The 26,013-nt window shown below is 40.6% G+C and overlaps 1 protein-coding gene across 1 annotated transcript; it reads left to right on the top strand.

The window, feature by feature from the left end:
- Positions 1-5,124: 5,124 nt before the first annotated feature.
- Positions 5,125-24,968, top strand: LOC124704304 (callose synthase 10-like). Its single transcript, XM_047236555.1, has 51 exons — positions 5,125-5,386; positions 6,229-6,326; positions 6,426-6,580; positions 6,910-7,033; positions 7,218-7,328; positions 7,425-7,544; positions 8,614-8,703; positions 9,682-9,779; positions 9,897-10,014; positions 10,658-10,786; positions 11,156-11,232; positions 11,323-11,401; positions 12,502-12,594; positions 12,695-12,797; positions 12,960-13,083; positions 13,175-13,364; positions 13,447-13,499; positions 13,761-13,821; positions 13,912-13,993; positions 14,157-14,206; positions 14,294-14,380; positions 14,455-14,552; positions 14,625-14,649; positions 15,028-15,122; positions 15,202-15,283; positions 15,373-15,533; positions 15,648-15,768; positions 15,912-16,009; positions 16,096-16,186; positions 16,461-16,621; positions 16,692-16,801; positions 17,331-17,462; positions 17,633-17,701; positions 17,782-17,959; positions 18,198-18,315; positions 18,811-18,930; positions 19,411-19,526; positions 19,616-19,696; positions 19,840-19,952; positions 20,184-20,236; positions 20,560-20,736; positions 21,400-21,447; positions 21,551-21,709; positions 21,783-21,896; positions 21,968-22,056; positions 22,700-22,858; positions 23,171-23,273; positions 23,381-23,500; positions 23,972-24,022; positions 24,111-24,293; positions 24,402-24,968. The coding sequence occupies exons 1-51, from the start codon at positions 5,125-5,127 to the stop codon at positions 24,636-24,638; spliced, it is 5,766 nt and encodes a 1,921-aa protein (XP_047092511.1). The 3' UTR covers positions 24,639-24,968.
- Positions 24,969-26,013: the final 1,045 nt, after the last annotated feature.

Raw genomic sequence — 26,013 nt, 5'->3', positions numbered from 1 at the left:
ATGCTAACCCTAACATGTCTAAGATAACTACGTTGCTCGCCATCAAAAAGGCTTCGATACGAGCAACGCATGAACAACGTAGGCAGGCTTGTGCTGCCTAGATCGCAAGATGCGATCTAGGCAGCATGATGCTTACCGGTAGAAACCCTCGAGACGAAGGAGTTGGCGATGCGCCGAGATTTGTTTGTGGTTGAACGTTGGTTGTTGTTTATTCCATAAACCCTAGATACATATTTATAGTCCAGCGGACTTTCTAATGTGGGCGTGCACTAAACCGTGCACGAGTAAGATTCTATCTCTAAACTAAGATGCGATCTAAAATGTTACAGATACACGGGCAATTAAGCCCAACTTGGTATAAAAGGCCGATCCACGTATTCCTTCTATATATATTTCTTCAAACCCATCTTGATCGCGGCCCACCTCTGACTCGGTCAAACTCTGGTGATAACACATTGTCCAACTCCAGTATGATTTTTGGTATCCTCAGCTCCTCCGCCAGAGCAAGAGCCTGACGACAGGCCAGCAACTCCACCGTCTCCACATCTATGACATTGTCCACCTTAGATGAACGTGCTGCAATGACATTGCCGTCCTGGTTCCGAAGGATAGCTCCACATCCTCCTATCTTTTCCTCAAGATTCAGCGCTCCGTCAGAATTTACTTTGATCCATCCCCTTGGAGGTTTTGACCATCTTTTTGGTGGGCGCAGGTTCATCTGAGCATCATGTTGGTGCAGGTTCGCCCATTCCTGCAGCAGATAGTCAATCTTCCGAGCTACTGAAACTGGGCTATTCAGTGTATCTTCATGTACAGCAACATTTCTAGCTTCCCAAATATCATATAAAGTTGTAAGAAAAGTTTGAGCTGCATTTTCTTTCATCGTCTGGAGAGCATCAAGCATCCACCATTTGAGTGTCCAGGCCGTTTGTCGATCATCGGAGGGCCGTGGCATTTTAGTTCCGCAGGCCGTCTCAACTTCACGCCAAACATCACGAGAGTACGGACATGTCCAGAAACGATGTATTGTAGACTCCTCTTGTGCACAAAAAATGCATTTAACTCCATCTTTAATATGTCTTTTTTGTAGCTGAGATCCTACTGCTACCCCTTTTTGCATCACTCTCCATGCATGAACTTTATATTTGTGTTGGGTGGATACATCCCATAGTCGCAACCAGCCTTTGTGACGGTTAGCTGACTCCTCTGAGGAATTACCTTTTTTATTAGCAAACTTGTTGGCTTCTCTGGCATAATGGTATGCTGATCGAACCGTGAAAACACCCGATTTGGTAAGGTTTCATCCCCAGAAGTCCTCCCCTACACCTTCACCGATCTTTATTTGCAAGATATCTGTGGCATCGAGTGGGAAGCAAACCCTCCTTATCAATTCTTCATTCCACTCAACCGTCCCTTTTTTAAACAAGTCAGACACTCGTTTTAGATTGTTTTTGCATAACTGGCCAAAAGGGTGCCTCAGCGTGCATCTTGGAATCCAAGGGTCAGTCCAGCAATTTGTACCTTCACCATTACCAATTCTTTTAATCAAACCTTCTTTTAACAACTCCCTTCCATGGAGAATACTTCTCCAAGTATATGAGCATTGGCGCGGCTTTGTAGCCTCCATAAAAGAGGATGAGCTGAAGTAGCGTGCTTTCAGTACCCTCGAGCATAAAGTATCAGGGTTTGTCAAAATCCTCCAACCTTGTCTGGCTAGCAGAGCTTGATTGAAAGCTGCCATATCTCTAAATCCCATACCGCCAGTACGTTTTGATGTACACATTTGTTCCCAATTGATCCAGTGAACCTTCTTTTTTCCTTCCTTGATGCCCCACCAGAAATTTGCTGCAATAGTCGTTAACTTACTGCAAAGTTCATGTGTAAATTTGAAACAACTCATGGAGTATGACGGAACTGCTTGTAAGACAGATTTAATCAGCGCTTCCTTCCCAGCTTTTGATAGGCATTGTTTCCACCCTTGAACCTTGCCCCATGCACGCTCCAATATATGCTTGAATGCCCCATTTTTGGATCGTCCAACTGATGTTGGAAGGCCAAGATATTTTTCATTTAGTGCTTCCGATCGTATACCCATAATTTGCTTTAACTCTTCCTTTCTTTCCTCCGAACACCCTTTGCCAAAGAAAATGGATGATTTGTGAAAATTTACCTTCTGTCCAGAGCAAGCCTCATAGCGCTGTAAAACCGATTGTAGGGCTTGGAAATTGTCACTCGTTGCCTCTAGGAAGACATAGCTATCGTCAACAAATAGCAAGTGTGTGATATGAGGGCCCCCCTTCCTGCCAAACTGAACTCCACGTAGTCGTAATGCTTCTTGTTCCCTTCGTAGTAGTGATGAAAAACCTTCCGCACATAGAATAAATAGGTATGGGGAGAGAGGGTCGCCTTGTCGCAAACCCCTCGTCGGATAAAACCACTCAGACATGCCTCCGTTCAGTTTAACTGTAAATCGAACAGTTGTAACACATCTCCTGACCATATTAACCCATGCCTCTGAGAATCCCATCTTAATAAGCGCCTGTAAAAGAAAGTCCCATTCGACTCTGTCATATGCCTTCATCATGTCGAGTTTGATCGCACAAAGTGGGGTTTTCCGTTTCCGGCTCCGGATCGCGTGAAGGCACTCATAGGCTATGAAGACATTGTCGGTAATGAGGCGACCTGGAACAAACGCGCTCTGCTCTTCGGAAATCAAAATTGGCAAAATTCTCTTGAGGCGATTCGCTAACACCTTTGATGCCAGCTTATAAAACACATTGCATAGACTGATGGGCCTAAATTGGGCAAGTTCCTCTGGGTTAGCCATCTTTGGGATCAAGACTAACACGGTCTCATTTAGCTCTTCGGGAGCCTCATGGCCTGACAGAAAATCTCGCACAGCGTCACACACAACTGGCCCGATAGCAGTCCAATGCTCCTGGTAGAACAAGGCCGGTAGACCATCTGGTCCCGGTGCCTTTGTTGGACCCATTTGCATTAGTGCTTTGTAGACTTCCGCATCAGAAACTTCTGCACTCAATTCATAGTTCATATCATTAGTGACAAAGTGCACAACGGAATTTAGGACAGTGTCCATACCATAGGATCCTTCCGTGGCATACAGATTGCTGAAGAAATCCCTTGCCATGGCTCTCATCCCCTCGTTTGTGGAGCAAAAGGACCCATCAGCACACCGTAGACGTTTGATGGTATTTTTCTTATGGCGGTGGGAAGCCCTGGTGTGAAAATATTTTGTATTACGATCACCAGCTTTCAGCCAATCCTGCCTGGACCTCTGCCTATACATGATTTCCTCTCTTTCATACAATTCATGCAAACGATTCCTCAGTGCAGCCAATTGTGATTCGTCTCTTGTACCTACTGTTTGTAGCTCTGCTTCTTCAAGTTGTGATTGTACTGTTCTGATTTCTTTTCGTACTGAGCCAAAAACATCACGGCTCCATGACTGCATATGAGCCGATACACCCTTAAGTTTCTTCCACAAACTACACACACTACCATCAAACGGATGAGAAGACTCCCATGCATTTTCAAACATTTCTTGGTATTTTTCATGCCTTAGCCACATTTCTTCATACTGGAAACGGCTACCTACCCGGTACCTTGGTTCTTGCAATGTGGATTGAAGGTCAATCACAAGAGCAAAGTGATCTGACTCTTCGATCATGATGTGGTTGACAATTGCATGTGGGAAAAGATCCATAAATCCAGCTGATGCATAAGCCTTATCAAGTCTAACCTCGTACATTTTCTCCCCTTCCCGTCCGTTGTTCCAAGTGTAAGGGTAGCCGACGAATCCGAGATCCCGCAGATCACGGTCATCCAAGCATTCACGGAATTTGATCATTTGTGCTTCAGCCCTGTCTCTCGAACCAATGTATTCATGTCCGTGAGCAATTTCGTTGAAATCCCCGGCACAAAGCCAGGGCATATTGTCTTGTGCCTTCAGGTATCTTAGCACCCTCCATGTCTTGTCTCGTTGCTCAGTTCGGGGTTCACCATATATACCTGAAAATCGCCATCTCCTTCCGTCTTCCCTGATGATAGCGTCCATATGGTACTGGGAATACAGACGTATCTCCACATCAATTTCCCTTGTCCAAAGCAAAGCTAAACCACCGCTTTTACCTTGGCTTGCAACATATTCTCCATTAGCGAATCCCAGGCTCCACTTCAGTGTATCCATAGCGTGACGGCTCTTCTTTGTTTCACATAGGAAAACCAAGCTTGGATTGAAGGATCGAATTAAATCCCTTAACTCACCCACAGCAGCGGCCAACCCCAAACCCCTACAATTCCACACCAAAATTTTCATGGTTGCCAACAAATTCTATATGGAATTGAATCAAGGGGTCTGCGTGTACTGGATTGGAAAAGCAGGAATAAGGATTCAGGGTGGGAAAGAAAACAAAACGTGATGGGGAAAGCCGTAGATCAAAGAACTAGAGACTACGCCGACCTCTGCGCTGGCGTCGGCGGGGCGGAGACAATGGCGACGGTGGCTGCAGCGGTGATGATGGAGGCGGTTGGCCTATCCAAGGCCACTAGTATTCAATTCCAGCTCTTTCTCAAAAACAGGGAAAGGTTATGGCAGAGTGAGATTCGGATCTGGAGAAACTTAATCGAAACAGGTAGAGAACAGGGGAATTTGGCAGCTTGAGATAGAATTAGGAGGGAGATAAGAACGGCATACGCCAGTCGCCGGCAAATCGCCAAAGACGCTACCTAGAGCATAACGGTGTGCATTGGCCGAGGACAACTTGATGACATTTTGATCAATCGTGGATGCATTCGTCGCCCATTTCAGTCTGTCCAGACAACACGATGTAAGCGACACCTGATTGAGACTGCTCTTACCTAGAGCTCCGAAGCCAGACCGACCGCACCATCTGCAGCTGGCTGGGTCGCCCCCGCGTCGCACGCCACAAGGAAGAGCACGTTACCGCGTCCCGGGCTACCAAAGCGGAAAACAGCCCAAACCCATCTCCCCTGCCTGATCTACCACCACCTTCACTTTGAATCCGCCTCGCCTCGTCCAACTCCCCCAAAACCACCACACCAGCAGCTCAGATCGCTGCCGCCGCCGCAGCCTAGGGCGCCGGGATGGCGTCGTCCGCGAGGAGGCGGCCGAGCCGTGGCGGGGGCCCGGAGCGGGTGGCGGAGAACTGGGAGCGCCTGGTGCGGGCGGCGCTGAAGCGGGACCGCGCGGGCGGCGCCTCCGCCGCCGCCGCGCACGGCGCGGGCGCGGGAGGCGTCGGCCTCGCCTCCGCCGTGCCGCCCTCGCTCGGCCGGACCACCAACATCGAGCACATCCTCCAGGCCGCCGACGACATCGAGGACGACGACCCCAACGTCGCGCGGATCCGTACGCCCTCCCCCCCCTTCGCTTCCTTGCTTGGTTGGCTGTTGCTACCGCTTCCGGGCCGCTCGCCGTGCCGACTCGGCCTAAAGGGTGTGGGGAAATGCCTTTGGGGCCAATTCCGTGCCCACGCAGCGGGTTTCAGTTTATTTTAGCGTGCTCGAATGCTTTGCGAACTTGGATTGGGCTCAGAGCTTGTAGTAGTAGCATTCGTTGCCTGCTGATTCCGTGGTTTACCACGGGCCTGTGCGGGGCCACTCTAACAGATAGGAGCGCGAGACCAGCTAGGCCAGAGTTCCCCTTGCGAGAAATCCAGTAGATGCCTTTCCGAATGAACCTGCGATAGCTTAGTTTACTCCGACCTGCGATGCTATGATGACCTGCAGTCGAACCATTCACTACATGCAGTGGGTTTTAGGGTTTTCTGCGCTCTCAGTCTCGTATGCTCGGTGTTTACTTTCGAGGAACATTAATTAATACACAAGGGAAGGCTCCTGCTCTGCCTTAATTTCAAGTTTTAAACGAAGAATTGTCTACCTGGGATTAGGTACAGAACTCCTAACATTGCAAATTTTGTTGCTGACCTGGATAAACTTAGTAGTACCTCTGCCTCGCAAATGCTTTCCAGATTAATATCTTTCCATTCCACCATGGCTATGCTCGAAAATATTCGGTAGAGGAAATGTCTGTTTTGATATGTACTGTAGCTACTCCCTGTTTTTAAGTCCTTGCCGACTCGAATGATTTCACGGAGAAGAACATTGGTGACATTGTGCTTATATATGTACCCTTGCGTAGTTTTTATGTGATTGTGATTTTCTGATCGGAGGTTCATTGTCGCCCTACAGTCTGTGAACAAGCATACACCATGGCTCAAAATCTGGATCCAAGCAGTGATGGTAGAGGCGTTCTGCAGTTCAAAACCGGATTAGCATCTGTGATCAAGGTTTGCCCAGTTTTCACTGTGATTTCTGTTCAGTCTCTCTTCCAATTGATGGCTCCACTTTGGTATCTAACTGTCTATGTATGTCATGCTACTCTGCAGCAAAAGCTTGCTAAGAAGGACGGCGCCTCCATTGACCGGCAGAATGACATCGAGGTGCTATGGAACTTCTATTTGGAGTACAAGAGCAGGCGTCGTGTTGATGATATGCAGCGAGAGCAGGAGAGAATGCGGGAATCTGGAAACTTTAGCACAGAGTATGCCTTTCTCGTTATCGTATATATTGTGGTCTTATTTGTTTACATAAACACTAGTGCCGTAGCATTTTATGTGACTATTTTTTTTTGGCCTGGAAACTTCTCGCATCCTTTCATCCATCTCTGTTTAAGGAGTAATCCACCTATTTATGATGTACGCCGAGTGCTAGGTTGCCCTTCTTTCTTAAGGTTTTTGAGCACAATTATTTGCTGAAGTACTACTATTCATATTCTTCTTGCGCTGCCTTTGTACGATTTAATGCATGCCAAATCATCTTGTGTACATTATAACATTTCTCATGAATTTCCCATTTCTTACCTATGATCAGGATGGGAGCGAGGGCTGTGGAGATGAAAAAGATTTATGCTACTTTGAGGGCTTTGCTTGATGTTTTGGAAATTCTTGTTGGACAAGCACCAACTGATAGACTTGGTAGACAAATTCTAGAGGAGGTAATTGCTTGATCATGATATAACTGATCCTGCCACGACCTTTTTGTTCCTTTGCAATTATCTGTACTATATTTGGTTGATGCCATATACACGAATACATCTTTGACAGCCTTGATTGCTCATGCTGGTTGCTTGAAAATTATGCTTCATTGAACTGTTACTTTTTCTCATTGGACCTTTACAGATAAAGAAAATAAAAAGATCTGATGCAGCCCTGAGAGGTGAACTGATGCCTTACAACATTATACCACTTGATTCAGCATCCGTGGGAAATGTTGTTGGGTTTTTCCCTGAGGTATGCTGTTTCTTCTTGTTATGGTTTTATCTTCTCATGCCTTGCCAAATATTCTTTCCTCGTAATTGTCTTCACTGTCTCTTGCAACTCTATTAGGTCAGGGCTGCAGTTGCTGCAATTCAAAACTGTGAGGATCTGCCACGGTTTCCTTATGATACACCACAGCTGAGGCAGAAGGACATTTTTGACCTTCTTCAGTATGTATTTGGTTTCCAGGTTATATTCTCGACCTTCCATATTCTTCTTTTCATTCATTTTAAACTGGACCCCCTGTTAAGTGTTTTGAATCATTTAATAGGGTATCTTGCGAGTGAATTGCCCTGAGACACTGTCTGAATCACTCTGTTCTCTATAGTTCGATATTACACATATGTTCTTACATTTTGGTTGATCGATTCATCTAAGGACCATTTTGAGAAGCAACAGGCAGTCAAGCTTGTGCATGTCAGACCTGTGTCTGTCTCAATATCTTTCTTTCGAGAAAACGCAAAAGACTTTTGCGTTTCATTTCATCATTGAAAAGATAGAGAGTTTTACAATCCTCCTAGGAGACTAAGTACAAAGGAAGATAAAACAGTGCTGTCTCAATATCTCATGCTTAGTTTTACATTTGTATAATATGTTAATACTTTGCTGCTCCAGCTAGTGCCGTGCTGCATGTTTTTAGCTGTCAATCAGCTGATGTTGAGACGCCACAGTTGGATTTCTTATGTTGTATGCCCTACTCTTATTGGTGCATGCATCTTTGATTCCTACTCCTATGTTCAGAAGAGGTCTTTGCATCCGGGTGGGGATCATGATCCGAATGATCATTAGGATCCGTCTATTAGGATCAAGATCATTATAATCTTTGTTGTGAAGACCTTCAGAGAGTGAAAAAATAGATACTCTATGTGCATAGTTTTTTCTGGGTGTGCTCAGTTTGAGATTCTTATGCTATTCGATTTAGTTACCTATCAAGCAACACTGTGGCAAGTTGTTCCTTCTTCTCTTTACTGCTGCTCCAGTTGCTTCTCATCTTGTTCATGATTCCTTTATGTTATTCTATGTGCACCGTGGAACTGAGCATCAACGTTAGTGCAATGACGTCCCCTTGCCGACGTGGTTCGACCCCTGTGGGGGTGGATTATATCTTGCTGGTTTATTTGACTGGTTCGATAAACCAGTGTATCCCGTCGTATTCTAAATAATGTGTGAGGAGGTGCAAGTACCCTTAGTTTCATTATTATTATTATTCTGCCTGCATTGTGTATCTAATGCGGCTGAATTTTTATTCATGTTTCAGGATGATAATGTTCGGAACCAGCGTGAAAATGTTACACTTACCTTAGCCAATGCTCAGTCCCGTCTCAGCTTACCTAATGAGACAGAACCGGTTAGTTCTCCCCCTTTCCTCATCTGGATACATCTGAATAAAAAAACATTTGGACATCTGGGTTGTGGAGTTCAATGAGATCCTTATCTCTGCTGATATAATATCTCATGTATTATTTGTTATTTTGGGCATTGACATGGTTTCAAATGCATGATATAATTTATGAGCATGATGTGTAAAAGTTTTTACACCACACATTACAAGAACCGATCATGGCTTATTTGGTGGGCCTTGCACCTTGGTGCAAAATATGCAAGGGGGGTGACAGGTTTAAAGTACCCTGAGGGAGGAAAGCCCCACTCCCCACTTATAGAAGTAAATGTGTTCACGTCATGCAGTCTTAAAACTGTCATCACCGTTAGCTTGATGGTCCAAGTAGCCTATATTGCCTATGTGGTCTATTTGATCAATCGCCTTGTTGTCTGCTTATACTTTATGCAAAAGTAAATTTTGTGTATACAATAGACATCTGAATAATTACTACCTCTGTCCATAAAAGAAAGTCTTAGATTTGTTTAAATTGGATGGGATCACTAAATAATTTTCAGCAAAAGTAAATTTTGTGTATACAATAGACACTATTTAGTGTATAGGTACATCCTAATTTAGACAAATCTACGACATCCTTTATGGACGGGGAGGGAGTATTATTGTTGCATCATATGCTAATTTGTTTTTCGCAATTAGAAGCCTATTTACCTTGTTCGTCTTATATGATTTGGCTGATGGACGAGACAAGGTTTTGCATAGTAAAACTGAACTTTGTAAGTAATAGATGAGGTACAAGTATCTATGAATCCAAAAATGCCTAGGTGTATTGCTCTTGGTCCATCTACTTTCAACAAATTTGAGGCTCTTGACAAAAATGAAATCTTTTGACCTTCGTTATTATTTGTTGTGGCCATTTATCAGGAATTTAGCTGTGTAATTTGATAACTCCAACACAATGTACAATAAATATACACATGAATCTTGTAGAAAATCGACGAGAGGGCTGTTACAGAAGTGTTCTGCAAAGTTTTGGACAACTACATAAAATGGTGTAGGTTCTTGGGCAAGCGTGTTGCATGGACCAGGTATTCTTACTACCTGTGAGCAGTTTCTTACATGCTATTAAGTCCCTGGATGTGAGCAGTTTTCTTGCATGCTATTAAGTCCCTGGATGCTTACCTGTTATTACCTTTTTTTGGTAGCCTCGAAGCAGTAAACAAGAACAGAAAAATCATACTGGTTGCTCTCTACTTTCTTATTTGGGGCGAAGCTGCAAATGTTCGCTTCCTTCCAGAATGCCTATGCTACATTTTCCACAATGTGAGTCCCTTCTTGTCCATGTTGATGTTGTTTCCGAGGGATGCCATGTAGAGCAATATGGATCACCAATCGGTAGGCTCTTTTCTGTAGTAGATGATCTGGTCAGTTTGTGACGATGCAGCCTCATTTTGATATCTAAGTATCTTAGCTTCTTGGCAAGGTACTCTGTTATGGTTCAGTTTTGTAATTGTCAGAATGGGTGTTGCATTTCTATGCTTATCTAGCTAGTTAAATCATAGTTCACATAGTTATTTGTGAAGACTGTCACTGATGGTGTAGCTTTCCACCATTTTTGTTGAACTGCCTTTCTTTCAGGGAACACTCGTGTATACTGAATGGGATTATTATGCTATGGCACTCGCAGAAGTTTGCTTAATGCCGAAAAAATATTGTGAAGTAGTTCTTGTTGTAGATCCTCACTGTACAGTAGAAAAGTGGACACTGTATTTGATTCGATGTAATAAATGATATGTCCTCGAGAAACCAACTTCTTATTCATGGTGACCTTAAGCTTTGCTCCTTTTGTGTTGTGTTTGAAATATATTCTTACTAGGGGAATAGTTCCACACTTCCACTGTATTTCTTTTGCAATATTTCTTTGTACAATTTGTTAAGCTTACAGATCCTTCTGGCATATATTCAGATGGCAAAGGAACTTGATGGGATTCTTGATTCATCTGAAGCTGAACCTGCAAAGAGCTGTATTACCAGTGATGGTTCCACTTCCTATCTAGAGAAAATAATTACTCCGATATATCAAACGATGTCGGCGGTAGGTTCATCTATGGAAGTTCCAGTTTGATTTTCAATCTTGTTTAACTGTTATGTCTATTATATTTGAATTGGTATTGCTTTGTAATTTTTTGCTATTTTTGTATTGGCACTGATCTCCTATATTCTGCTGGTACAGTTTGGTGCTTTACTGCTTTAAGCTCTAAGCATTTCTTGAAAACATGAATTGTTCACCCAGTCTCTTAGTTGGCTATATGTGAAAATAGATGGTTATTGTGGGCCATGTGGTTTCGTTGTCCTGTTTTGTTACTTAACATCTACGAAACATGTTTTTCCTGTAGTGTTACAATATATAAGCTGTTTACATAAGACATGACTTACCTTCTTTTTATTCGTATGTCTTCCTCAGGAGGCTAACAGTAACAATGATGGGAAGGCAGCACATTCTGCATGGCGAAATTATGATGACTTCAATGAATATTTCTGGTTTACTGTCCAACCATTGCGCCTTTGTGCTCTTTTCTCTTATATCCATTGCATCACTGTCTCTTACTATGTTCTGTTTCATATGTGTAGGTCGCGCTCATGCTTTGAACTCAATTGGCCACCTGCTGAGGGTTCCAAATTTTTGCGCAAGCCTGCGAAGAGGAAGCGTGTAAGTTGATCATGCATATTTGTTTTAGAGAAAGTAGTGTTGGAGCTATGGTATCTACTAGCTCTCACCCAGGACTCTCTCTCTCTATGAGCTTCACACTCACAGCTCTCTGTTTTGAGGTGCTTCACACACGCACACATACACACAGGGCTTCTACTAGTAGGAAGCTTTATTAGATATCTCACTGATACAAGCTTAGTTACATGGGAGGGGTCGTACCCTATTTATACTTGTACATGACCCTTTAGATTGTTGCCATGTGGCATAATCCAAACCCTACACCATACTTCTAAAATACTCTACAAACTCTAGATATTTCTCACTACTAAATATCTCACTCTAGAACATTCCTACTTCTAGAGTTCTCTCTACATACCCTGGATACTTCATGACTAAGCTAGGTCTTTCTACTAGCCAATTACATTGACAAGATTACTTCTAACAACTAGAAGTTTGGATGATACGTGTGGTACAAACAGTCGAACACTATACATGTGAAACTGTTAGAAACCTAGTCTTTACAGTGCAGTCGTTTGAGTTCCTTCTTTTGCATTACCTAGTTCTTATCTGTTGTTTTGTCATTGTATGTCATGGGCAGGGGCTTCACTGGCAGTAATAACATTCCTGCCGTTAGCCAGTTGCTATAGCACAAAGTGGTAGTAAATTGCCTGTTATCTTTTAGCTCGTATCACTTTTAATCTTCTAGGTTGATAAGTTCTCAAGAGTTTGAGTTTGAGTCAGCAAATTGGTAGTAGGCTCGTTTTGATTGGGCGTTAGACATAAGAGTTTAGACTTTTAGGTAATTAGGTGACAAGGCGGGTCAGCCCTATAAAAAGCTACAACCATTGTACCTTCAAACATCAAGCAAGAAGAAAAGCTCTCATCAATAGTCTTCTTCCCCTTAGGCAAACATTGGACATTCATCATTGCTTAATTTTACTACTCCTTATAGATTTTTTTTGTTGTACTAGTGACTAAGGGGCTCGCTTTGACTTAACTGAAATAATTATACCTTTTTATGGAATATTCATCTATACTTTGTTCTGTATAATTATTTTTTTCTATACCAATGCTCCTTCTGATTTTAGTTTTTTCTACAGACCGGAAAGACCAACTTTGTTGAACATCGAACTTTTCTGCATTTGTACCGCAGTTTTCATCGCCTGTGGATTTTTCTCATATTAATGTTTCAGGTCAGTTTTTTATACTATGTTAACTTACGGGTATAAATATATCAAGAATTTATTGCTCTAAAGATGCCTTCTCTCTTTCCCTCTGTGAATGGTGCTGCAGTGCTTAGCTATTATAGCCTTTCACCATGGGAAGATAAACCTTAGTACTATTAAAGTAGTACTTAGCGCTGGACCAGCCTTTTTCATCCTGAACTTCATCGAGTGTATGCTCTCTAAATTTTTTCTTCACGATCCCCCTTTTTCTGTGATGGCTTTGCATGTGTTGTCATTTATACATTTTACAAAGTTGTTACCTGGACTAGGACCTTATAACATTTGTATGTTGCTTATGCTACTCTTTTTGTGGCGGCTCTTATGTTTTGTAGGCTGCTTGGATGTGCTATTAATGTTCGGTGCATATAAGACAGCGAGAGGTTTTGCCATCTCAAGAATAGTTATCCGGTTCCTTTGGTTAGCTGCAGCTTCAACATTTGTAACCTATCTTTATGTGTGAGTACTTGTTTGTGTTTCGTTCTTAAGTCTTACCCTTTCTCCATGTGCACTTTGTTGCCTATTCATTTGAATGTTAAATATTGAACAGGAAAGTCTTAGATGAGAAAAATGCAAGAAATTCTGATTCAACTTATTTCCGGATCTATGCGCTTGTTCTGGGTGGTTATGCTGCGGTTAGGCTCGTATTTGCTTTGTTGGCCAAGATCCCAGCTTGCCACAGGCTATCAGATTTCTCTGACCGGTCACAGTTTTTCCAATTTTTCAAGTGGATATACCAAGTATGCATGTCTTCACTCTACATCGGGGTTTGCTAACACTTATGACGTTACGTGTTTACCTTGTTTCTCTTTTTGCACCTAGGAACGATATTACATTGGACGGGGACTTTATGAAAGCATAAGCGACTATGCCAGGTTCTTTTCTTCTCATTTTCAGGAGTTTTGAACATTTTAATGCGAGACACCCTTAGATGTTATACTACTTCAAATCAAGATACTAATATCCACATGTGTAGGATTTGTAAAATTATGTGGGATGTTATTTGCATACTATGCTTTGTGACATGGTATCTGTTTCAGATCATCATGTTTCATGTCGAACTTTTGTTGTTACATCTGTTATGTTACATGTGGTCTCCTGGTGTGTTATTTACCTGTGAATTTTTTCTTATGCAGATACGTTATCTTTTGGTTGGTCATATTTGCCTGCAAGTTCACTTTTACCTATTTTCTCCAGGTGGTTATAACTGTCTTTCAGAAATCTGATGCTTACTTACTGTTTCTGTATCCAAAGTTATGTTGTTTATAGTGATCTTCCCTTTTGCAGATTCGTCCTTTAGTTGAACCAACCAATATAATTGTGCAACTCCATGATTTGGAGTATTCCTGGCATGATTTTGTATCAAAGGGTTAGTAGATTTGTGCATATTATACTAGCAGTGTTGTTTTATTTACTCCACATATTTATTCGAGGGAATAATTTGTTCCATTTCTTCGTCAAGGAGAAAATAATTACCATCTTATTTAAAGTACACTAGCAATGACACTTACATGCTGATGATATTTTTGTAGGAAATAAAAATGCTTTGACCATTCTCAGTCTATGGGCACCGGTTGTAGCTGTAAGTTTCCTGCATTGACCTTTAATGTTATTGGAGAGAAGTGAACTTTGCGAACAATAAATTACTTCACCATGTTTGTATATGCAGATATATCTGATGGACATTCACATTTGGTACACTCTTTTATCTGCTCTTGTTGGTGGTGTTATGGGTGCTAGACAGCGCCTTGGAGAGGTACCATCACCCGCTTATGCTTTTCTTGTGATTTGTAAACTGGATATCACTCTTACATGTGTCATTTAATGCAGATTCGCTCAATTGAAATGCTTCATAAACGTTTTGAGAGCTTTCCGGAAGCTTTTGCGAAGACTCTTTCCCCGCAAAGGTCCTTAATACTACTCTTAATGTGTGCACATCTTTGTGGATCTGCTGCCATCTAGTTTAATTTTATTTTTTGAATTTTCATTTGCGATTGCAGGATATCTAACAGGCCAGTTGCTCAGGTAAACCAACCTCCAGTTATCACGTACCTTGTCTGTTAATTCCCGTAGAAGATTGTTCCACAGCACATCTCAAAATGCATCGCCACCCCCCCCCCCCCGGCACAACACCCACATCTTCTTTCTTATTAGATCAATTGTTCAGAAAATCAGTTTTATGACCTGACGCCACTCTGTTTAAGCTTGTGGTTTTGCTAACACCAAGTTAACTTAACTTTCTTAAACTCTGATGAAGTAATTATGGCCTGAACATATTATTGTTTAAAGGTTTCTTCTCCATTTACCTTTAAAATGATCACGGTAGTTGATTCTAGTTTTGTTTCCGAAATCCGTTAAGTGTAATATCTGGCTTTACTGAGCTCTGATCACCCTGAACACTAGGATTCTGAAGCTACTAAGATGTATGCCTCAATATTCTCCCCATTTTGGAACGAAATTATCAAGAGCTTACGGGAGGAGGACTATGTCAGTAACAGGTACAAGAAAAGATACACAGCTTTACCACTTCTAGCTAATTTTTTTTTGCTTCGATTTCATGAAAGAATTTTCTTTCAGAGAGATGGATCTGCTTATGATGCCAAGTAATTGTGGAAACTTAAGACTTGTCCAGTGGCCGTTGTTTCTTCTTACTAGCAAGGTATACTAACTGAAATAAATTATACTATTTTTACGCATCAGGAATCAGTGGTTTGACTGCCATGAATCTGTTGGTTTCTTCATTTATAGATCATGTTGGCCAATGACTATGCATCAGACTGTAAAGACTCCCAATATGAGCTGTGGCACAGAATATCGAAAGATGAATATATGGCCTATGCTGTCAAGGAATGCTACTACAGCGCAGAAAGAATTCTTAATTCCTTAGTTGATGCTGAAGGGCAACGTTGGTATGTTTTCTTACTGAAAGATGAAGCATCTGATACTAACATCAACGTTATTCAGTGGTTGCCCTAAATTATGTCTTTGCTTATTTACGATGCATACTCCTGATCTATGTACAGGGTCGAACGTCTTTTTCGAGATCTCAATGAAAGCATAACACAGGGTTCACTTTTGGTGACTATAAATCTGAAGAAGTTACAATTAGTCCAATCACGACTTACGGGCCTGACAGGGCTTCTGGTAAGATTGCTACACCTGTGCTATTCGCCTCCACATAATTTCTTTTGAGCAGTGCTCGGTTGAGAGGTTATTATCGAGCTGTTTCGTGTTTCTTAAATTTATCGCAAGGTATTTTGAATGAAAGTCTTGTATATATATATTAGATACGCGATGAGACTGCTGACCGTGCAGCTGGTGTTACTAAAGCTCTACGTGAGCTCTATGAGGTTGTTACCCATGAGTTTCTTGCACCAAACTTAAGGTATGCAATGGAAAGCCACCTTTCGATTGCTGAAAGACAGCTGTTCCACAGTTCTACTCATTCAAATGCGTCTTCTCTTGCTGCAGGGAACAATTTGATACATGGCAATTACTGTTAAGAGCTAGAAATGAAGGGCGTTTATTCTCCAATATTTTCTGGCCAAAAGATCTGGAAATGGTACCCCCACCTCCCCTGCACAACTATGCGAAAATTTCTTAGTGGAAAAGTTCTTTTGCTATCTCCTCTTGTGATGCTACCGAACTACCAATTTACGGTGTCACCACTAAAATGTCAGGATTGTTCTAGATATTTTTGGGATATTCTATGATGCTTCTGTGTGTCCATAGCATAGCAGCAGCCCTTAATAAAGGGATAAAAGATGATATGATACAAAACTGTCTCATCGCTCTTTTATGTTCTTATTGCTAGAGCTGTGTATTTGTGCTTTCAGAAAGAACAAGTTAAGCGACTACACTTACTTCTGACTGTCAAAGACTCTGCTGCGAACATTCCGAAAAATTTGGAAGCTCAGAGAAGACTGCAATTTTTCACCAATTCTTTGTTCATGGACATTCCCGAAGCAAAGCCTGTTTCTGAGATGATCCCTTTCTGGTACTATAAATGCTTATGAATTTATATGCTCTTGAGGAATAGGATCCTCTTAACACTTGCTTTGCAACAGTGTCTTTACCCCATACTACAGTGAGACGGTACTTTATAGCATGTCCGAGTTGTGTGTTGACAACGAAGATGGCATTTCTATACTTTTCTACCTTCAAAAAATCTTTCCTGGTAATATTACGATCTTGATTTCCACTATTATTGCAACTTGTTATTCACAATGGTTATTTTTTTGGGTTTGACCAAAGCTCTTTATGCACCTTGTTTTACCTTTGTTGTATATAAGTTGCTCGTTTGCATGAGTTATTGGGTACCTTCTCAACTTCTAAATGGTTTTATTGCTTCTTAATCTTGTTAATTTAAATGCCCATTAGTTATGACAGATCATGATGTTCTAGCCAATTTAGGAATATTATTAATTTTGATATCGGGGTAAAGGAATAAGTTGTAAATACAACTCCAATCAATTATCACAAATTCCCCACATGTCAATATGTGTGGTTCCTTGGTGAAATATTTTTGTCAGGTCACCTCAAAGAGGAAATTATTCTCCTCGTTTATTGTACCCAAATACTGATTAAGTTGTTAGGTTTACCTGGCATATAATTGGTAACTCATTTTGTTGCAATCGGATTCTCATATACAAAGCATGCCCTTAATTTCTATGCTTATATGCCCTGGACTTTTATTTGGTTTGCAGATGAGTGGGCAAACTTCTTAGAACGAATTGGCCGTGGAGAATCATCGGAAGAAGATTTTAAGGAGAGTTCAAGTGATACCTTAGAACTGCGGTTTTGGGTATCATATCGTGGCCAAACTTTGGCAAGGACAGGTCAATTTGTTGCTTTATTTCTGTTGCCTGCAACTGAATGCTCATATTTTAGCAGAATATATGTGCAATAAATGCTAAAATGATCCATAAGCTTCATTTTGGTCCCAAACTGCATGTTTTTTTCTTCTTCTTTGTAATTGATACATTTGTTGACTTCGTATTTCTTGCAGTGCGAGGAATGATGTACTACAGGAGAGCTTTGATGTTGCAGAGTTACCTGGAGAAGAGATATCTTGGAGGTGTGTATAGAGTTTGCTGCTGTACTAAATCAATTAAACACATTTCCTGGTTAATTTCATCATTTTGTTTGTTCTATCAGGCATTGAAGATGGGTATTCTGCAGCTGAATATATTGACACTCAAGGGTATCAATTATCTCCTGATGCACGGGCGCAGGCAGATCTTAAATTCACTTACGTTGTTTCATGTCAAATATATGGACAGCAGAAGCAAAGGAAGGCTCCAGAGGCTGCGGATATTGCTCTTTTAATGCAAAGGTCAGTTTCTTGACTTGTATTTCTTGTGTAGGCTGTAATATAGATTGCGCGGACAATTGAATCTTTAATTCTTTTTGTGCTTATCAGTTGAGTTCTTTTTTATCAAGATGAGCATGATCTTCCTTCTTTCTTTTCATTATCTTGAGTTCCCTAACATGTTTTTCGTCGTGAGTTCTTCTATACAACTTTTAAACTGTTCCATTAGATAATACAGACTACGTATTGTTATAATTTGTAGAAATGAGGCCCTTCGGGTGGCTTTCATACATGAAGAAGATGGTGTATCTAGCGACGGAAATGCTATAAAAGAGTATCATTCGAAGCTAGTAAAGGCTGATATTCATGGAAAAGATCAAGTTAGTGAACTTCTATATTTGTTTGATTATTTATTTACCAATTATTTGGTGCATTTTCTACCAATTTGAAATCATTGGTGGATCCGCTACTCACTCCCTTCTTTTGATCCCACATAGTACCATGTTTAGCTTTATGCCATTATTCCCCTTAGTTATTCTGGCAAATATGCCCTTCTCAAATAGCTGGTAATAGTGTTCTCACCTGTTCCTATATTGAATATGATAATAGGAAATAATATAGATTCTGGCTCCTTGCTACTGCACTGCCGATTCTAGTGGTAACCTATTTTCCGATCTACCAAACCAACTCCACTTTTGGCAGTAAGCACTATTGTTGCTGTAGCCTTAACTATGCTAGTATAAAATTTTATTATCCAAAATATAGAAGATGAAACTTTCAGGTTCTTGTCATCCATGATGTATTTTACCGACGTTACTCTCCACTAATCTCTTATGCTTTATTTTTCTGTAACTGGTGTATATAACTATATATAGGAAATATACTCCATTAAACTGCCTGGGAACCCTAAGCTTGGTGAGGGGAAACCTGAAAACCAAAATCATGCTATAATCTTTACTCGTGGAGATGCAGTACAGACAATCGATATGAATCAGGTATACTATTCTTCTACAATATTATTAGTACACCTTAAACCAGTGACCTTGTCAATTCTCAGTTCCTCACTGAACGTATCAGCTGTCTAGATTTTTATGTACTTTTGTGGTATTGGATCTGAGTTCCAGTAAGAACACTCTCATATGACATAATGGCTGATTTTAGGTTGTTCATGTCTTTTTGAAAATATTTCTCAATATATGGATGCTGAGCTATGCATGATTCTGTTAGTGTTACAACTTGCGTTCTGTGACGTTTTTGTTAAATTTGCCATACAGATGGATATTCTATGCTTTTGGTTTGCCTCTGTTTTTTGTGAGTAGAAATGAGTTTGTTATGTATAAGTCGTAAGGAGAATATACAACCAAATGCCCTGCACTAGATACCTTCCTTTTATCTTATGCATGGCACAGTCATAGATGTTTACGATCCTTCTTTGTAACCCCAAACAGCCTTGATTGATAGAAGTTCTAATGTAGGATAATTATTTGGAGGAGGCAATGAAAATGAGGAATTTACTTGAAGAATTTCGTGGTAACCATGGAATACATTATCCCACAATTCTTGGTGTGCGGGAACATGTGTTTACGGGAAGGTATTATTTGACTATTCTTGGTTATTTTACCAACTATTGACATGTTTGTATCATTCTCTATCAACCTGTTCGATTTTATTTTTCTACAGTGTGTCTTCGCTGGCGTCATTTATGTCGAAACAGGAAACTAGTTTTGTTACTCTGGGGCAACGTGTTCTTGCTTACCTCAAGTGAGTAAATTTTGTAAACTATACTTTGGCTAGCTGTAGTGAATATCCGTGCTCATTGTTACTACATTTTCTATTTCTACCAATGAATGTGACAATAATTTCATTTTGGCGCAATTTAATTGCATTCTGTTATTGTTATCCAGGGTTCGAATGCACTACGGACATCCTGATGTTTTTGATCGGATATTTCATATAACCAGAGGCGGCATTAGCAAGGCTTCCCGGGTGATCAATATAAGTGAAGATATATATGCTGGTTCGTTTTTTGTGCTCTATACAATTAAGTTACATCATGAATGTGAAATATCAAGCTGCAGCGGTGGAAAAATTTACAAGAGTTCTGTTTTAAGCACCAAAAAACTGAGGCGGTCATGTCTGTTAATTATCACAGGGGTTAGGATGATAGGCGAAGTTGATAACTAACATTTAGTTTGGATCACTAGTGTTATCCGTACTTAGATACTGAAATACAATTACCAATTTGCAGGATTCAATTCAACTCTTCGCCAGGGCAATATCACGCACCATGAATATATCCAGGTTAGCTGTCCTGTTCACTTGCATTACAAAGTCTACAACATCGATAATAGGCATTTGGGTGCATACCGCATGTATATATGTTATGGTTTGCACAAGACAGTGGCCCAGAAGATTAAGATATTCATGCGTACGTGGAAACTTTTGTTTTTAAAGATGTCAATATGTGCAGTGCACAAAACACATGTGGAACTGACATATATGGCACATACATCAGTTTCTATTATTTTCCTTCTGTTTAATGCATATGACCTAACATGCTTTACAATCAACGGAATCTTGTTATTTTTTAAATGCACTTATGAATGTGTTTGCTTCTTTTCCAGGTTGGAAAAGGAAGGGATGTTGGTTTGAACCAGATTGCACTGTTCGAGGGGAAAGTTGCTGGCGGTAATGGCGAGCAAGTTCTCAGTCGAGATGTGTATCGTCTAGGGCAGTTGTTTGACTTCTTTAGGATGCTAACCTTCTTTTACACCACTGTTGGGTTTTATGTCTGCACAATGGTATTCGTCCTCTCCACCCTGCATCCTCGAGTTAACTTCACTTTCTTGCTGCTTGGTTGTGCCTGAATCATATGTTACGGGATTATGCATTATCAATGATGTCACTTTGAATAGATGCACCTAGAAGAGTTCTTTTATTGTGAGTTGCTCCTGTGCGGGAATGTTATGAATTGGTTTTAGTTGATTGTGAAGTACATCCTAAATCCACCAAAATTTTGTTTGAGGCTATAAAGACGGGTATGGATACCAGAATGGCGTCAAATACCGATCCTTCTTGAGTATTCTCAGTTTAGGATTTGCACAAACTTCTAAATCAACTTCCATAAGATTGATATGTTACCTTCACCTAAAACCTAGATCATGTTGAAGGACTTCTGGATATAGTTTATATATTGTTACATAGACATCCTGTCTTCCTTTCTACTAGCTTCTCAATTTTATTCACTTGATAGTTAGCTAAGAGCATATGCTAAAAAAAAACTACACTAATGATGATCCATATATAATCATTGTCTTGAAAATTGGATTGTTCATGTTTATTATTTAGCTGGCTGCATACATGATCTGTCATATGCATATATTTTTATAATGTCTATCTTTACATGTTCATGCTGTTATGACAATAAGTTGTTGTCTTATTTCTTTGTTTATGTGTGCATGCAGATGACTGTTTTAACTGTGTATGTCTTCTTGTATGGGAGGGTGTATCTGGTAAGTTTCAAATTCCTATTTTGTTATGCTTTTAGCTGATGCAATTTCTTTCCTGAATGTTACTTCTGTGGTTTAAAATTGTAAATTGAATTAAAACTTCTAGGCACTCTCTGGACTCGACCATTCAATATCTCGCAAAGCTAGGTTCCTGGGAAACACTGCCCTTGATGCTGCTCTAAATGCTCAGTTTCTGGTCCAGATTGGTGTTTTTACAGCCGTACCAATGATAATGGGTTTCATTTTGGAGTTGGGGCTAATGAAGGTATTCCATTTGTTCTTCCTATTATATGGTGATAATGATCTTGTATTCACATTATAGTTTTGAACCTCTGCAGGCTATTTTCAGTTTTATTACAATGCAACTACAGTTCTGCTCGGTATTTTTCACCTTCTCACTTGGAACTAGAACACATTATTTTGGCAGAACAATCCTTCATGGTGGTGCCAAGGTACAGACGTCGTGTTAATGTTCACAAATATTACTTGTTCTTACTCTGCTGATGCATGATTCTCTATGCAGTATCGTGCTACTGGACGAGGTTTTGTTGTTCGTCACATAAAGTTTGCTGACAATTATAGGCTCTATTCTCGAAGCCACTTTGTCAAAGCGTAAGTTTCTACTTTTAATCAATCAAGTGAATTTCTACGGATAATTCATCTGCATAAGTAATTGTCACACAAGTCCATCTTCACCACATGGAATAGTGCACAGCTTTAGTGCCATATTTCTTGCTAGCATCGCCGTGTTACTGTGTATAGCCTGATTTTTTTCTGTCTATTTACATTGGTGAGGACAAGGCTGGCTGGGTGTATTATAGGCTTATAGCCTGCAAAGGTTTGCAGAAATTACTGGAGTGGCTAAACTATTGTTATTTTGAAAGGGGATGAAAATACTATTTGCTTTTGGAAATCAACTGAGCCCAGCTGTTGGTTGCCCAATTCTCTCTTCTCCTGTTTCTCTCCAAGTACAAATAAGACTTCTGGCAACCCCTAATTTCGAGATATTAAAATATTAATTGTTCTAGTGTGTTGCAGCAAATGGCAGCAACTTTGCAGTCTTCATTGGCTAATTATCATTTCATGATTTGCTTCAGCAAATACAAACCATTTATATTTGTCTTGGAGTCAGTTTTGTTCCTTTCTTTGTTTGAATATTGCCAGGATCTAACTCAATGCATCGCATCTTCAATTCCAGTTATAGTGTTTTTGCTAGCATTACTTGGCGATCAGTCTGACGGGTATATTGTTGCAGGCTGGAGGTTGCTCTCCTGCTCATTGTCTACATTGCGTATGGATACACGAAGGGCGGGTCATCATCCTTTATTCTGTTGACTATCAGTAGTTGGATCATGGTTATGTCTTGGCTTTTTGCGCCATACATTTTCAACCCTTCTGGTTTTGAGTGGCAAAAGTATGTTAAGACCAATCCTATCCTTTCCCTTTAGATTATTGTTGGCATTCAAGCAACCTGACCGATGTTTGGGAGACTGAGAACTTGTTTTAATTCTTTCCTTTGTAGAAAGAAAACCAGCTCTACTGTGACGAAACATATAAAATTATAGGATGACAATATATGCACAGATTTAAGATATCTGCATGCTCATCATGCTAGTCTTAGAAATATGAATGGAAGATGCATTTTGTTGATTCACTTTGTATAGATGTAATTGCTATCTTATTTCTCGTTTTTCTGCTTTACACTTACTCCCATTTTTAATGTCAGAACTGTTGAGGACTTTGATGACTGGACAAATTGGTTATTCTATAAAGGAGGAGTTGGTGTAAAGGGAGAAAATAGCTGGGAATCTTGGTGGGACGAGGAGCAGGTCAGTAACCATGTCGTTGCGTGCTAAAATCTATTTGTTTAAGCCCTCTGCTTCTTATTCTTGTCCTTTGCACTTTTTTCTGTTACTTATATAATGTGTTTATACAGGCTCACATCCAGACATTTAGGGGACGTATCCTGGAGACTATCCTGAGCCTCAGATTTCTTATCTTCCAGTACGGCATTGTGTACAAGCTTAAACTGACTGCACATAATACATCTTTGGCAGTAAGTGAAGAGCCATCTCATTTGTTTGTGTGCTGCTTTACTTACACCCAATATTTCTTTAAATTTCAGCCTTCTGTTTACGTTGGCTGTGTAAGTGAGCAGTAGTGTGTTAGGTATCCACTGTTCCGTCTCTAGCGAAAATGTGTGGTTGAGTACACATTAATCTAATAATATGTCAATGGACTCCCTCATTTTGGTTCTACAGTGTTTTTTTGAAACAAGGCAAAATATTTGACATTTCACTGATCAAGAATACAATTGGCCAGTTAATAGTTTTGTTTTGTGACTAGTTTAAGTTTGTTAATGTGCAAGTTGAATAAACATGCTTGAAGTTTGATGTTGTACATTTATTTCCATTGCATGTTCAAATGAAGTTGCGAACAATACTGTAACTGATCCCTGATTTTCTTTCCCACCAAGTCTTGTTAGTTCTAACATCTGATGTATCTAATGCCTTTTGTTACTGTTCAGATTTATGGCTTCTCATGGATTGTACTTCTTGTTCTGGTCCTTCTATTTAAGGTGTTATATCAATTCCTTATATTTTCATCTATTTCATGATTATACATTAACTGAGCCAATTTGCCTAAGTTGTTCTATTCTTCTTCAGCTATTCACTGCAACTCCAAAGAAGTCGACTGCCTTGCCGACTTTTGTTCGGTTCCTACAGGGCCTCCTTGCACTTGGCATAATTGCAGCAATTGCTTGCCTGATTGGGTTTACAGACTTCACAATTGCTGATCTATTTGCAAGTGCACTAGCTTTTCTAGCAACTGGATGGTGTGTTCTATGTGTAAGTACAACAGCCTTTGTTTTCATTTCTCCACATCATTGCCTGCACTTTCTGCCTTGGTGCATATTTCGCCACATGCCTCCTCTAACTTGTTGCTTCTCATGGCAGTTGGCCATCGCATGGAAGCGTCTTGTGAAGACACTTGGGCTCTGGGACTCCGTCCGAGAGATCGCTAGGATGTACGATGCCGGGATGGGCGCTGTTATCTTCGCTCCCATTGTGTTTTTCTCATGGTTCCCCTTTGTCTCCACCTTCCAATCAAGGATCCTCTTCAACCAGGCTTTCAGCCGTGGTTTGGAGATATCTCTCATCCTGGCGGGGAACAAGGCGAACCAGGAGTCATGAAAAAGCCCCATCTGCAATCCAACCTGTGTGTTTTGTGTTGTATATTGCTGTAGTCAACTAGAGAACAGTAGGTTCGAAAGACATGTACATAGTGTCTCTAGTACTTGGGAGCTAATGCCAGCTTTAGACGTGTGCATATTCGCCTCTTGCTTGTAGGTTTGAGTAGCAAGATGTAATTTTGATCATCTGGTGAGCAAGTTTGAGTAACTAGTTGCTAACGATGAAATCTTTCCTCAGAGCCAGTCTATGGTTCCGAAATGCTTAACTGTTCACGCCTCTTGTGTATCTGTTACTTTCCTATGGAGTTAAGCATGCCGCCAAGAGTTGCTATTTGCTGTTGCTCTCGATACTTAAACTGCAAGATGGCAACTAACCGAACAGAAGCTACTAATCAAAGAAACATGCTGTGAGCTGGGTTCAGTTTCCTACGTCCATATCATGCCACTGGGTTCACCTCTGCACCACCAAAAAGTATGACCTGTTGCTGGATACTTTTGCAAATTGATGGTTCTCTGCAAGCAACACTTGCCGACAAGGTAAGCAACAAACAAGTCAACATGTTCACCAAGCATGGACATCTTCACAAGCCTGGACACATCATTCACTGTTTTGTTTGTCCCCATATGCAGGCGATTCTAGTCTCAGTTTGGTAAATTTTCTGCTGAATTATGTCACCTTTAGATGAGAGATGTAAGAGGAAAAGGTTTGGTAAATGTGCATGCATACATGCATGATCAAGCTAACTAACTAGGGGCCGTAACTAAGAACTGACTGGCTGTTTTACCACGTGAAGGATTAGAACACCTTTTCGATGGATCAAGATTATGTAAGATGACTGTTGCATCCTTATCTGTTGTTACTGTTTTGTTGCCCGATCCAATGTATTGAAGTGTTAGACCTTGCCCATTTCTTCGATGCGAGCTAATTATATGGTTGCAGCTTGTGACTCTAATGTTAATGCTGTCTATGGGTGTAATTTTAATTCCTGACGGTTCTTTTAATCAGGGGTGGAGCTCTTCATGCTAACCCTGATGCGTCATCAGGTTAGGCTAAGAAAGTGCACCGGGAGGCATAAATTAAACTAGCAAGCTTGAACATGCATCAGGGAATTTTTCACTCTAGCTCCGCCCCTGCTTTTAATTCTTTGAAAAGAAGAATATTTTAGCTTTGGTTCTTCTGTTAGAACATGTGCTCCCAAGGTTCTGTACGTACTTTCTACAGAAGCTTAGTTGGCTAATCAAGTTGGTCCTTAAAAGTTTTGTGTATTCCTTTCAGATTCTATTATTGCATTTTTTTCACGAATTACTGTTCTCTACAGAAACTGTTTATCAGGCTTATAAACAAATGAATTTCGTAAACGGTCGACCAATAGACA

The sequence above is a fragment of the Lolium rigidum genome, chromosome 1, assembly GCF_022539505.1.
Source record: "Lolium rigidum isolate FL_2022 chromosome 1, APGP_CSIRO_Lrig_0.1, whole genome shotgun sequence".
NCBI lineage: Eukaryota > Viridiplantae > Streptophyta > Magnoliopsida > Poales > Poaceae > Lolium > Lolium rigidum.
This window is presented reverse-complemented; position numbering and strand designations above follow the sequence as displayed.